General features: G+C 23.9%; 3 protein-coding genes across 3 annotated transcripts; all 3 read right to left on the reverse strand.

Moving 5' to 3' along the window:
* Nucleotides 1-1,561: 1,561 nt before the first annotated feature.
* Nucleotides 1,562-4,390, reverse strand: PCHAS_1203300 (E3 ubiquitin-protein ligase, putative; the record flags this gene model as incomplete). The annotated part of the gene is made up of 1 exon (XM_739793.2): nucleotides 1,562-4,390. The coding sequence occupies one exon, from the start codon at nucleotides 4,388-4,390 to the stop codon at nucleotides 1,562-1,564; it is 2,829 nt and encodes a 942-aa protein (XP_744886.2).
* Nucleotides 4,391-7,225: 2,835 nt separating this feature from the next.
* Nucleotides 7,226-9,085, reverse strand: PCHAS_1203400 (RNA-binding protein, putative; the record flags this gene model as incomplete). Its single annotated transcript, XM_736794.2, has 1 exon — nucleotides 7,226-9,085. The coding sequence occupies one exon, from the start codon at nucleotides 9,083-9,085 to the stop codon at nucleotides 7,226-7,228; it is 1,860 nt and encodes a 619-aa protein (XP_741887.2).
* A 3,417-nt stretch (nucleotides 9,086-12,502) lies between these two features.
* PCHAS_1203500 (conserved Plasmodium protein, unknown function) lies at nucleotides 12,503-13,108 on the reverse strand (the record flags this gene model as incomplete). Its single annotated transcript, XM_737507.1, has 1 exon — nucleotides 12,503-13,108. One exon carries the CDS (start codon nucleotides 13,106-13,108, stop codon nucleotides 12,503-12,505), a length of 606 nt encoding a protein of 201 aa, XP_742600.1.
* Nucleotides 13,109-13,736: the final 628 nt, after the last annotated feature.

A 13,736-nucleotide genomic window follows, 5' to 3' on the forward strand; every position in this document is an offset into this window, starting at 1 on the left:
AGGTGTATTCCTGTTTATAATTTATTACATGTACATGTAAATACATATTCATGCATTCTTTGTTGATATTCATTATATCTAAGGAACATAAAACGAAAACCATGACCATATTTTGTCCATTACTCATTACAAATGTAAATTCTTATGTTCCTATTTCTCCTTATACGATAGAACAAATTTATTTAGAAAGGCTTGAAAATAGCCAAGTAATAATTTAAAAATGGTGTGTGTACTTGCCTATTTCCAAACCTTTCTAAATAAATCATTCAAATTAATACCTATGGAAATGGCACAATATGCATATAAACATGTAGTGGCATTCCATAAAATGCATATCTACACATTTCAAATTGAAATAATAAGAAAACGAATGAAGTATGCTTCCTCATTAAATAGGTGGCTGTCTTTACCCATACCACATATATAGGCAACTATTCTGTTTTATATTTCGATTTATGGAAATAATTTTAATTTAATTGTTTCTAAAAGCTCATTGAGGTTTTCATTATTAAAAAAAAAAAATTAAATGAAAGATACGAACAAAATAAAACATAAACCAACAGATACATAAACACTAAAACCACTTCTTAAATTTAAATGAATTCAAGAAGGGTAGAGATGGAATGAAAAATAATAAATAAATTGCATATTAAATTATTTAACTTGAAATAAAATATTATGAAATGTCAAACAAATTATTAAAAAAAATAAATAAATAAAAAACACGTATATATATACAGACATTGTAATATGCCCATATGTATAGACACGCGGTTATATATATATATAGCATATTATCATTCCATCAATATACTTTCATTTAATAACAGATAAAAAAAATAATGAATATGCATTATATACATATTAAAATAAACTTCTACGATATATGCTTTTTTTTTTTTTCTTTTTTTCCCTTGTCATATATTTAAATATGAATTGTATTTTATATATACGTACCATGGGAAAAAAAAAACAAAAAAGAAAAAAGAAAAAAAAAAGCAATAAACATTTTATTTTAAAAAATATAAACAATATATATATATACTATTTTTAAAATCAAAAATATAAATATCTCATTAAAATAACTGATGATATATAAAAAAATATAAAAAATAAAATAAAACAAATTTTTTTATAGAAAATATTTACTTTAAGAACAAAATAGACACATTCGATGATTGGGTCATTATATATTGAAAATACACATTAAGTATATTATTAAAATTGTTTCTCAAATTAATAATTTATTTTCTATTATTTTTTTTTCTCCATATATTTAATTATTTGCAAATTTGTATTCCCTAACATAGTATTACTATATACAGCCATTGATTAAATTTTTTTTTTTTTTTTATCAAAGCTGTAAATTAATTTGGCTAGATTTTTTCATCATTATATTATTCTTAAACTTAAACAAAAAATAAAATAAACTATAATGGTAAATCATTCCTTCCAGTTTTTTTTCGAGCTTCTTAAATTATAAGCTCCACAAATAACTAAATATGGCACAAATATTTTATTTTATTTTTTTATTAAAAAAAAAATCAAGAAAAACCCTATTTTAATCATTACTAAAATTTTCCTTCATATCATTGACATCCTCTTTTCCTTTTCCCCCCAAATAAGTATCACTCTTATTAGCTTCTTCATTTCCACCGTCTTCCACCGAATACCCCGATTTATTATCTTTCCCTAACGTCTCTGATTCAATTATATTCCCTTCTTTTTCATTATTATAATTTATATCATCATCTTGTATTCTACTTGAATCTTTTTTATCATTATTTTTTTCAGTTTTTTTTTTCTTTTCTTTATTATCATAATTTTTTAACCAATTAAATTTATTAAATATATATTTTTTAACTGTTTTTTGTTTTTCTGGATTTTTACATTCACTATTGTTATCACCATTCTCTCCATTATTTTCCCCACTATTCGTTACTGAGGTGTTTGATTTTTCATTCTCTTCATCCTCCTTATTATTATCCCTATTAGTACTCCTATTCATTTCAGTATATTTATCTTCATCATCATAGTTTTCACAATTTTTAGATTTTTTTCGGATTATTTCTTCTTCCGTATCATCATTTCGACTCCTTCTACTACCACTACTATTATTATTATTATCTCTTTCATTATATGATGGTTGTACCTTTTCATATATCCTTTTTTCTATTTTTTTAGTTCCATTTTTATTATTATTTCCTGCTTCATCAGAAGCATTTTTAGGGTTTTCTTTATTATTTGTATTATTAGCTTGATTATTATTAGAATCGGTAGGAGATGAAGCAGATCCATTTCGTTCTCCATGTAAGTTACTAATATTTGTATAAAATTCATTTATATTATTAAAAACATTTGGAAAACGCATTGAACCAGAATTTGTAGAACTTGATGGATTATTATGATTGCTTATATTTGTTATAATTACACTTGCTGTGTCAAATAAATTATTACTATCAAATAAATTTTGTAATCCTGATAAATTTGAGCTCGAAAAAAAATTTGATGTTCCAAATATATTTTCTCCTATACGTGGTGCACTACTCGAGTTATCTCGACCCCGCGAACCATTTCTTTCGTTAGACGCATTTCTATTAGTTGTATTATTATTATTATTATTTCCATTATCGGACCCACGCTCTCGATTATTATTCGCTTCGTTTCTTCCAGAATTTTGAAAAATATTATTATTACTAGTTGGAAATCCACTTATTTCATCTATTGAACCAGTTATATTAACAATAACATGCTCAGGCCGAAGTTGGCTTTCTTCAAAAATATTTCTTGCATCTGAATTTCGGTTCCCATTTCTATTCGATCCTTGTTGTGGAAAAAATATTCTACTTACTCCGGAACCTTCATTATTGGTTCCATTTATAAAATTATTAAAAATATTCTGTATAAGTGATGACGTATTCATTGTTGTAAAATCACCCAATCCATTTAAGTCATTTTCATCACCAAATTGTAAATATCTTGTTTCAGTTCGACTCCCTGATTCATTTCCTCTTCTATTTCTAGAACTCGTTCTATCTCCATTCTCATTCGTTTCTCTATTTCTGTTTTCACCATTTGTTCTCTCCTCATTCTCATTATCTGGCTTTTCTTCTGCACCATTTTCGTCGTTCGTTTCCCCGTTGTTAGCACCGGTACCACTTTCATCCTGGCTAACATCAACATTATTCGAATTATTAAGCGAATTATTTCGAGATATTTCCGAATTTATTCGCTCTCTTAATTCTTCCCTTTTACAATTATATTCTTGATCATCAGTTGGCAATTCAAAACGACAAGTAGGGCATGAATTTCTTTCCTTTAACCATGGAATAATACAATCACAATGAAAAACATGTCTACATCGTTCATTATCTGTTATCCTATGAACCTCATCATTTTCTTTATATTCTTCTCTACATATAGCACAAGATTCTAATTCTTGAGCTCTTTCAAGTGTTAACTTTTCTACTTTTAAATTTTTTATGATCTCTTCAGATGCTGGAGGTGGACCATTTCTCGATGGATCACTCTCCATAATTATTGTTAATACTTGATCTAAAGAAATATTATCAAATGAATTTGTTAAAATATTATCAATTATATCATGAAAATTTAATCGAATCGGCGAATTTAATGGTATATTAGTTATATCTATAGCTCGAGTAACAATCCTCGGATTTCGTATATTTCGAGTATTGTTATTTTGGCTAGCACCTGTACCACCATTATTATTATCATTATTGCTACTGCTATTATTTGAAGTATTGTTGCTACTTAGATTGGATGGCCTCGAGTTTGTTCCAAAGAAAACTCGACTAAACCAATCATTTCGGTTACCATTGCCATTCCCACTATTTCGGGCATTGTTACCATTGTTGCTTTCGGCACTAGCTTCATTAGCTCTATTGGAATTCGTTGAGGGTTCAAAATGAGAAGTAAAATTTATATTACCATCAACGGTTCGAAATCCGGTGCTATATATTTGTTGATACATATTTCGGAAGAACATCATATCACTAAAAATATTGTCATTTGGATTAAATGCATTACCACTATTTGTAAATTCAATCCGATAATTGCCATTACTTCTGCTACCCCCAATATGGCTACTACTATTCCTATGTCCGTTACTACTCCTAGTGTAACTACTATTCCTATTGGAATTGTTTGGACTGTTTTGATCACTATTGTTGGCATTTGATCGATTATCCCTATTATAATGAACCGAATGAAAACTAACTGGGTCGTCTTCATCAATTTTTTCTACAAACCCAACATTATTACAACTTTTACATTTTAATTCGCCATCACAAATAATTTCAACATCACTTGTTCTTTTTACATCTTCACAACTATGACAAAAATATTCATAATCATCAACCTGATTCATAATAAAGGCTCTTTCTTGTTTTTTTTTCTGCCCGTATTTCTATATATTTAACTAGCCGTTCTTTTTTTTTTTTTTTTTTTAGCTATTTTTGCCTATTTAATTCCCTTTAAAAAATATATTTTTTTTTATTGACAAAAAAATAAAAAATATGCAAAAAATAATTCAATATTTCTTTCAAAATATTTTAAAACGTGTATTTCATTTTTCATTTATAATCAGTGCCCCAAAAATGTTAACAAAATCAACCCACGAAAATATACATATATGTGATATAGCTAATATAAAAAAGTAATTATATATGTAGCTTTTTATGGGCGGTGGCTTGGTTTCTCTATTTAATTATACATTTGTTTGTATGTTCGTTTTTATCACCCCTTTCTTTTTTGTTGATATATTTATGATGCTTACTTTATATATTACATACATAATCATATGCTATAATCCCAATTTACCAAAAATGTAAACATACATAATATATTTTATATAATTTTATCATGTCAAAATTTGTTTCTTTTTTTTAATTTAAAAAAAATATTGTAAAACAAAAAAAAAAGCAAAACTCGCATGTACATATAGAATGATTATATATAGTACAAGCTTATAACATTAGAACTTGAAAAATTTTTATATATAATAAAAATCTTAATTATTTTGATGTTATAAAAAAAAAAAAAATAATTTATAATTTAATGGTGTTATATTTAAAAAATGAAAAAAATTACTTTAAAATAACATGAATATTTCTTTCTATATTATTAACACGCATTCATTAATTAAACATTTACAATATTTTTATATTTACTAAAAAAAGGAAAACAATATTAAAAAATATATTAACTATATATATGTATATAATTATTATATGCGCAAAATATAATATATATATATTTTTTTTACGTGAAGTTTTTACACTATATAATAACATATTTATTTATATTTTTTTGTATATCCCTTAATATATAGAATATATTTAAAATTCTTTTAAACTCACAAGTATTTTTTCATTTTTAACAATTACACCACTGCATAATATTATATATAATTTATATCCACTGATTAATAATATGCATCCCCCTATTTATTTTTGTACTTATATATTTTTTTATAGCCAAATTTTGTAGGAACATGCATATATTATTGCGAAACAATTCTTAAATGCTTTATGTGTTTTTAAACATATATATAATATTATATATACATATGAATTGGTACTTGCATACCTAAATATAATATTACACATACTTTTTTCTTATTTGCACTTTTAAGTATAATTTAAGCAAATATATTTTTTGTACATTGTATGTATGTACGCGTTTTATGTTTAATTTACATACTATATAAAACGCATAAAGGAAAATTAACTATATATTTTTTTATCTTCTATACTCCTTACGGCTTAATACTGCATACTTGATAATAAATTTTTCGTATGCCAAAAAAAAATAAAATATCGCGAAAGTGTCATTACATTCTTTATTTTTTGGTGGATGGGATTTCGTGTGTGCTACTAAAATATGTGTAATAAAAAAGCCGAGGAATAATAATAAAATATAGCTTAACCCATCAAACCAATAATTTCCATCCTTAATAATATATACATATGTACATACATACATACATATGCACGGCATAATTACACAATTCCGTGAAATATTCGTTACCCTTTATATATTTTTGGAGGATAGGAAAAAAAATACCTTTAAGACCATATAAAGGAATATTTATTCATGCTATCGAATTTCATAATTTTCCATAAAAAAAATAAATAATCATATAATAAAGCCCTTATGATATCTTGTAATATATCATATATTTAAATGTTTTCACAAAATAATTCATCCACATGTATAGTTAAAAAATATATTATCACATAAGTTCCTCACGACATACTTATTTTTGTAAAAACGTAAAATTATATTTATTTAAAATTTTTAATTTATTCCTTCATCCATCTTTTAAGAAAAAAAAAGTATTACATATCATAATCCATTGAGTAAAATATATCGAGGCATAAGCTAAATAATTTATATATAGGCTTATATATTTTAATCGGTTTTGCACACATTTTATTTGTATAAATTTGTGCTTACCTTTGATTGATTATAACTATTGTTCCTTATTTTTTTTATTTCAAAAGTTCACATATACTAATATGTAAAAATTAATGGTTATACTTAAACAAAATGAGAATTCGTATAATGTCGATATACAAATAATAATTATATCATGCTTGGCTCTTAAAATATTCTTTGAATTTAAGTCTCCGTTTCCTTTTTTTTTATTACTCTTAGTTGTATTACCATCTTATATTCATAACAAATTCCTAGCTCTAATTATGCGCTGTCTAAATAGCCACATACAATCTTGCGCATAAACATATTTCAAGCATTTCAAACATTTCAAGCATGCTTATTATTCCGCTTGGCTTCCATTTTTTATCACCAAATTGATAAGTAATATTAAATTATAAAAGGATGTAACGAAAAATTATAATTTGTAAATGTTAAGAAATGTATAGTTTTATATTATATGAAAAAAAATACACACACACAAAAGGTATTTATAAATTTAATTATTTTTGCTTATTATTCATGTAACCACAATGTGGTAGTTGTCGATAAATATTAAGTAAAGGATTAAACAAACATAAGTATGAAAATAAGTTGTAATAATAAGTTGTAAAAAAAATAATAAAAAAAAAAATAAAAACATAACGCTTAGCTGCAATGCAAAAGGGCATAGCGCGCACACACACGCCAAATAATTTTTTTGATCACCTGTTTATGATCCATATTATATGCGATAAAATTTATTGCGCATATTATTTTTAAATGATCATTTATCAGGATTTGTATTGTCATCATAAATAACATCTCTATCATCTTTTGGTGAATATTCCTCTGATGTTTTATTATTTCTTCTGGTTGTATTTCTTTTATATGGTTTTCTTTTTGAATTAGAACTTGGGCTTTGTTCAATACTTTGATTTCTAGAATCTTGATCTTTATCATTTCCTGAGTATCCATTTTCTTCATACCTTGCACTTCCTTCTCTTTCTACTGAATATTCTTCATCTTTTGTTTTTTTTGAACTATTTTGATTTTCTGTTTTATTATTTCTTCCATATCTATTCGATGTTGTTTTTCTTATCTTTTTTGTATCCTCTCTATCTGAAAAATTATTATCTCGTCCTTCTGCTAAACTTCTTCTATGATCATCTTTCCCTTCATCACCTTCATTATATTCCTTTTCTCTTCGATCTCGATCCATATCTTCACTTCTATTATTCGGCCTTTTCCTTGTATAATTTCCTTCACCATTTTCTCTATGATAGCTACCACTATTACTACGTCTGTTATATTCCCTCCTATCATCACGATGCATTTTATCCCTGTCATAGTCATAATATTTTTTATCTCCTCCAGGACCATGATAATTGTGTCCTTTATCTTTATTATTATAATAATGATGATCATTTTCTCTTTCTTTATTTTTATAAAATGAACTAACTGAAGAATCTGTATATTTAATAACTTCAACAGGAACCCCATTAAATTTTTTCCCATTTAAAACTTCAACTGCTCTTTTCATTGTTTCATAATTATAATATTCTATTATACCATACCATTCTTTATTATTACCATTATTATTATATATAACATTTGCATAATTCACTGATCCGACTTCTCGACCAAAATCTTTTAAATCTTGCCAGCTTACTTTTTCATCTATATTTTTTACTACAATTCTTAATGAATTTTTTTTTTCAATAGATTCAAATTTATTATCTGAATAATTTCGGGAATATTTATTTTCATAATTTCTTGGATCGCTTTTATAATTATTATAACTATTACCATAATTACCACTATAACTATTTTTGAATGGACTTAAATGATGTGCTTGTACACTTAACTCTTCTCCCATATAATGCTTCCCATTTTCTTCATGTATTGCATTTTCTGCATATATTGGTTTTGAATATTCTATAAATGCAAATCTTCTTTTCCATTGAATATTTATAATATCACCATATTTAGCAAATTTTCTTCTTACTTCTTCTTCTCTTGCATCAGGAGATATATTTCCTACAAATATTTTACATGGATCCCCTTTTTTATAAGCATGACTTCTCATTTCTTTTGATCTTTCTCTTCTCATCATTCCATTATTCATATTATTATGATGGTTATCATAATGGGGTCTTCCTCTATCTCGATCCATAGAATATCTTTTTGTATCCATTCTATCATTTCGACCTCTATAACTATTATTATAATAATTACCACCATGATGATTATTATTCCATTCATGATTGTGTCCTCTGTCATATATATGTTTGTCATTATTTCTTTCTTTTGAAAAGTTTCTTTTAGGTGATCTATTATAAAACCTATCGCGAGGATAATTATGATGGTCATTATGTGGTGGTCCATTATTATAATATTTTCTATCCTTTGAATAATTTCTATTCCTTTCTATATTTCCACCTTCATATCTTTTATTATAATTATCATCATGGGATCTTCTATAATGCTCACGGCCACCACTTCTATCTCTTACATTTTCACGACCTCCACTTCGATCTCTCACATTTTCTCGACCTCCACTTCTGTCTCTTACATTTTCACGACTTCTAGATGAGTATCTTCGCCTTTCCCCTCCATGATAGGGTTCCTTTTCTTTTGTATGCATATCTGCTTTATTTGCAAAACGAGGATTATTCCTGCCTTTCCCGTATCTTTATTTTTATTATAATTTTTTGTCGTATTTTCTACTATAGCAAGAATATTTGCTTATCTATATTATTCTTACTTTAATAAGACTATGTACAATGTGAAAATATTCTTTTATTATATCTGATGCAGACATACATAGAATATATATCACTGACCAAAAATTATACAACAAAAAATTGGAATATAATATGTCCAAAAATACAAAACATTATACAATTATATAAACATAAGAATGTGTGGCCGAGCTACTACTTTTATGCTACTATTATAATAGGGAAAAGAAGCTATAAGCAAATATACTTGGCATAATTTATGTATATAAAATTGTACATATATATATATATGCATACTTGATCAGGCATATAATATATAATCTTGTATTCCCATTTTTTTTATACAAATTTGCATACTGTATGAACAAAAATTGTACATAAACAAGTCATTACTTAGATATAAAAATATAGCAATTTGTTTAAACCATTATGAATTTGAATATATTCTCAAACTCTTCATTTCTAGCTTTGTTTAATTCGTATTCTTGTACTTTTTATTTTTTTTTTTATTTTTGGGCATATTGGAATTTCTGGTTTTAATTTATATAATACATATTTAACGATTTTTTTTTCCTCTTTAATATGTAATATATTTTAAGTTATATATTATTTTTTTGCATTGTATTTCTAGCTGTAAAAGTATTCTCAAATATATATTATCCACATAAAATGCATAATTTTTATAAAGCTATATATATTATAGTATTTTACATACAATCTTGAAAAAAATAAATAAGTTAATATATAAGCATAAATAATTATTTATATGTTTCAATAATCATTCCTTTATCACATATATATAAGAAAAAGTGTTAATATTTTTATATGTAAGAAAATTAAAACAATATATGTACATATATATGTGCTTATATATAAACATTTTTTTTGTGACTTAAAAAAATTATTATTTTTTATATGCTTTCTTAAGGATATAACGCTCAATTTTTTTAATTCATCTTTTAAATAATCGTTTAACTGCTTCACTATATTTCATAAAAAACATTATTGAATATATATTTCTTTACATATGGAATTATAATATATCCATACAGCTTTGTATTTTTCATAAGCTTTTAAAATATTTTAATCTAATGCCAAATATAAAAATATTTTTACTTTCTTATGAGATGAATAAATCTCTTGTGTTTTTAAAAAAAAATTTACTGACTAGTTTTGCATTTTTTATGCTTTTATATATAGTCTGCATTTATTTTATTTTTTGCTAATAGACTCATATTATATGTATATAATTATATATTCACAATTTTAATTGCAAACATAGGTAACCATCATAAAAAGAGAAAAACAAAATAATATTTTATAACCCAACCTTTGTATGTTTCTTATTTTGTTATCCTTTATGCATTTTACGAAATTTTTATACCATTTCTCACGATAAAAATGTATTGTATATAATTATTTGCAAAATAGGAAAATAACAAGTGGCTATACGATAAAAAGTTTACTGTTAAATCCATTTAATACATATATGTGTGTGTGTTAACAATAACCTTAAGAGCCTATATATGCATTACAACTATGTGCAATGACTGCATTTTTTATTTATGTCTGTTATATTGTTCTTATTCATTGCATGTCTGCATTGTTCTCATAAAATGGTTATTCTTCAATTATTAATATTAGCTATTTTTAAATAAAATTGAAATATCCCCAAAATTTATATGCATATATCACATAAAAAAAATAATCTCGAACAATTTTAATAAAAAATACATTTATTCTTATATATAATGTTATATATTCACATATTATCATTATGGACAAAAATTATAAGTAGTCTCTTTTAATATGAACAGTTCATAAAAAAAAGAAACATAAAAAAATTATACAAATATTTTTTCTTTTGTTTTCATTCTTTTCTGTATGTATTATATAAAGCTTAATATGTGTTATTATCTTATTTAATAAACTATTTGAAAATTATTGACAACTTAGACATTTTCCATATTTTCACTGTTTTAAACTTATGTATATTTTATCTTTTCCCCCACAACTTCCATATTATATAATTGTCAATTATTCTCTCAAAAAAAGTGTGTGCAAAAAAAAAAAAAAAAAAAATCTTTAGCTAGCTCTTTTGTCGAAAAAAATAAACATATTTAATTATTCCCCGTTTATATTCTCTAGTTATATATAATATCTCTTTATAAACTTTATTTTCTTTCTACCTGCTTAAATTAAAAAAAATATGAAATCATTTGAATGTCTTTTATCTCCCTATTTACTTTAATTAAAACACTCTATATGTCACTCTTAGTATTATACCAAAGAAGTATAACAAAATAGTGTAGCTAAATAAAAAAAATATATATATTGAAAGTAAGTATGAAACTTTTAACTTCACAAAGCTTGCACTTCAATCAAATACAAATATAATGGCAATACCTCTTTACATATTACTAGTTCGTCTGAAATTACTGCTACATTTATATCCTTTAAATATATATTATATATCTTTGAATAAATATGGCTACAATTACTGCTCACAAATATGTGTGTGCAAATTTTTGACATTTTCATAGGACTTATAATTTCTTCTTTTTTTAATTCCCTAAAATATATATTTATTTCTATAGAATAATTTATTCAATTGTATTTTTATATATTATTTCCTTTAGTAACTTTTTTTTGCATTTCTTATATTCAATGATTATTACAAATTTAATGTCCAATAACAAAAAAAATATAAATAAAATAATGACGTGATAAAATAAAATTTGGAAGTATATAATCTTTTTATAACTTTTCAAAATATTATCACAAAAAACAAAAAAAAATTAAATAAATAATTAAAACAGAAAACGAAAAGGAAAGGACAACTGTTAAAAATAATAAAGCCATATTCATAGTAGTAATAATATGGTGCTTCTTCTTATACCTTTATCCTGTATTCTCTACTAATTGACTCATATATTTTTAATACTAATAAAAAATTAAGCAATAATTATATCTAGCTTTTACTTTATATGAAAAGCTTGTACCATCTGCATTCCTGTGATATAGTTCTGGTGGAAATCCATGAGAACAAACTAGCCTGATGGGAAATATAAACTAAAAATTTAAATAACTATCTACATACTCTGTACAAATTTAATATCGACCATATATTCCCCTATCATCAAAACGGTATATATACATATATTTATTTATAGTATAAAGTTCATAATTGCCACTCTGTTCAATATCCATATATATGCGTGTGAAAATATGTTAAGCTCTTTAGTTTGGCCGAATTCTCTTTCTTTTTTAGACTACAAACGGATTAGTAAATTGTGTTATAGGAGCATGGTACTCCCTATCTATGAAGTTTCATTAACATTATTTAAATAATTTTCCAATTCATACATTTTTAAATCAAGAAATTTATCAGTTTCTAATAATTTATTATATTGATTTTCATATTCTTTCATTTCTATTAATAACTTACTTAATATATCTTTTAATGAATTAAATTTTAAACTTGCATTTATTTGTTTTTCAAAATCTTCAGTACCTAAACATTTATTTAAGCCAATATATTCTAAATTATAATTATTATTTAAATTTTGTAATTTATTATTTAACTCTTGTTTTATTAATTCATTTCTTCTGTATGATATTTTATCATTTATTTGAATTTCATCTGCTACATTTTCAAAAGATTCTTTTAAAAAAGTTAAAAATTTATTAGCATAATCATTTAATATATCATCATATTGAACATCCTTCACTCCCTTTAATTTTTCTAAAATACTTGTAGCATTATATTTCTGTTCAAATTTTATATTTTCAGTTAACATTAATTTTTTTAATAAAATTATATTCTCTTTATATGCTGCATTTCCATTGTCGCTTTCTCCTTTCTCTGATGAAATATCAGAAAATAAAAAATTCCAAATAAATTTTAACTCTTCAACTGTTGACATTGTTTTTTTTTTTTTTTTTTACTATATATCCCCAATGTTATATTTTTTTTTAAAGTATATATTTACACAAAAAAAAATAAAATCATCATGACTATTTTTAATCTTTATAAAACTTATTTTAAATTAATAAATTTGAATTGCTCAAACTTTGAAATTTCGCAATTTTACAAAATTTCACAAAACACATTTACATAAACTGTATTCAATTTTATATGGGATAATAAATATATTTAATAATTATAAATTTAAATACAAAAAAATGAACATACAAATAAAGCAATAAAATTTATATGTGCATATATGTTGCGCTTATATGTGTTAAATATTTACGTAAAATAAATACATAACTTATTTGCATATAATATTAAGGGTTAAAATATTATTTTCTCTTTATATATAAAAATAAAGCAAATATCCGAATTTACAAATTATTCTTATATTTTTTTAATTTATTCCTTTAAAAACGTTAAGTTCAAAAACTTTTTACATATCATAAGCAAAATACACATATATATATTATATACATATTTGTATTCCTCACATGCTTATATTTATCACAATTTTTATATGATATTAAATTCTAAAAAAAATAATTAATATTTAATTTTTGACAATAAAATTTATAAAT

Source organism: Plasmodium chabaudi (genome assembly GCF_900002335.3).
Source record: "Plasmodium chabaudi chabaudi strain AS genome assembly, chromosome: 12".
In the NCBI taxonomy this organism is placed as follows: Eukaryota; Apicomplexa; class Aconoidasida; order Haemosporida; family Plasmodiidae; genus Plasmodium; species Plasmodium chabaudi.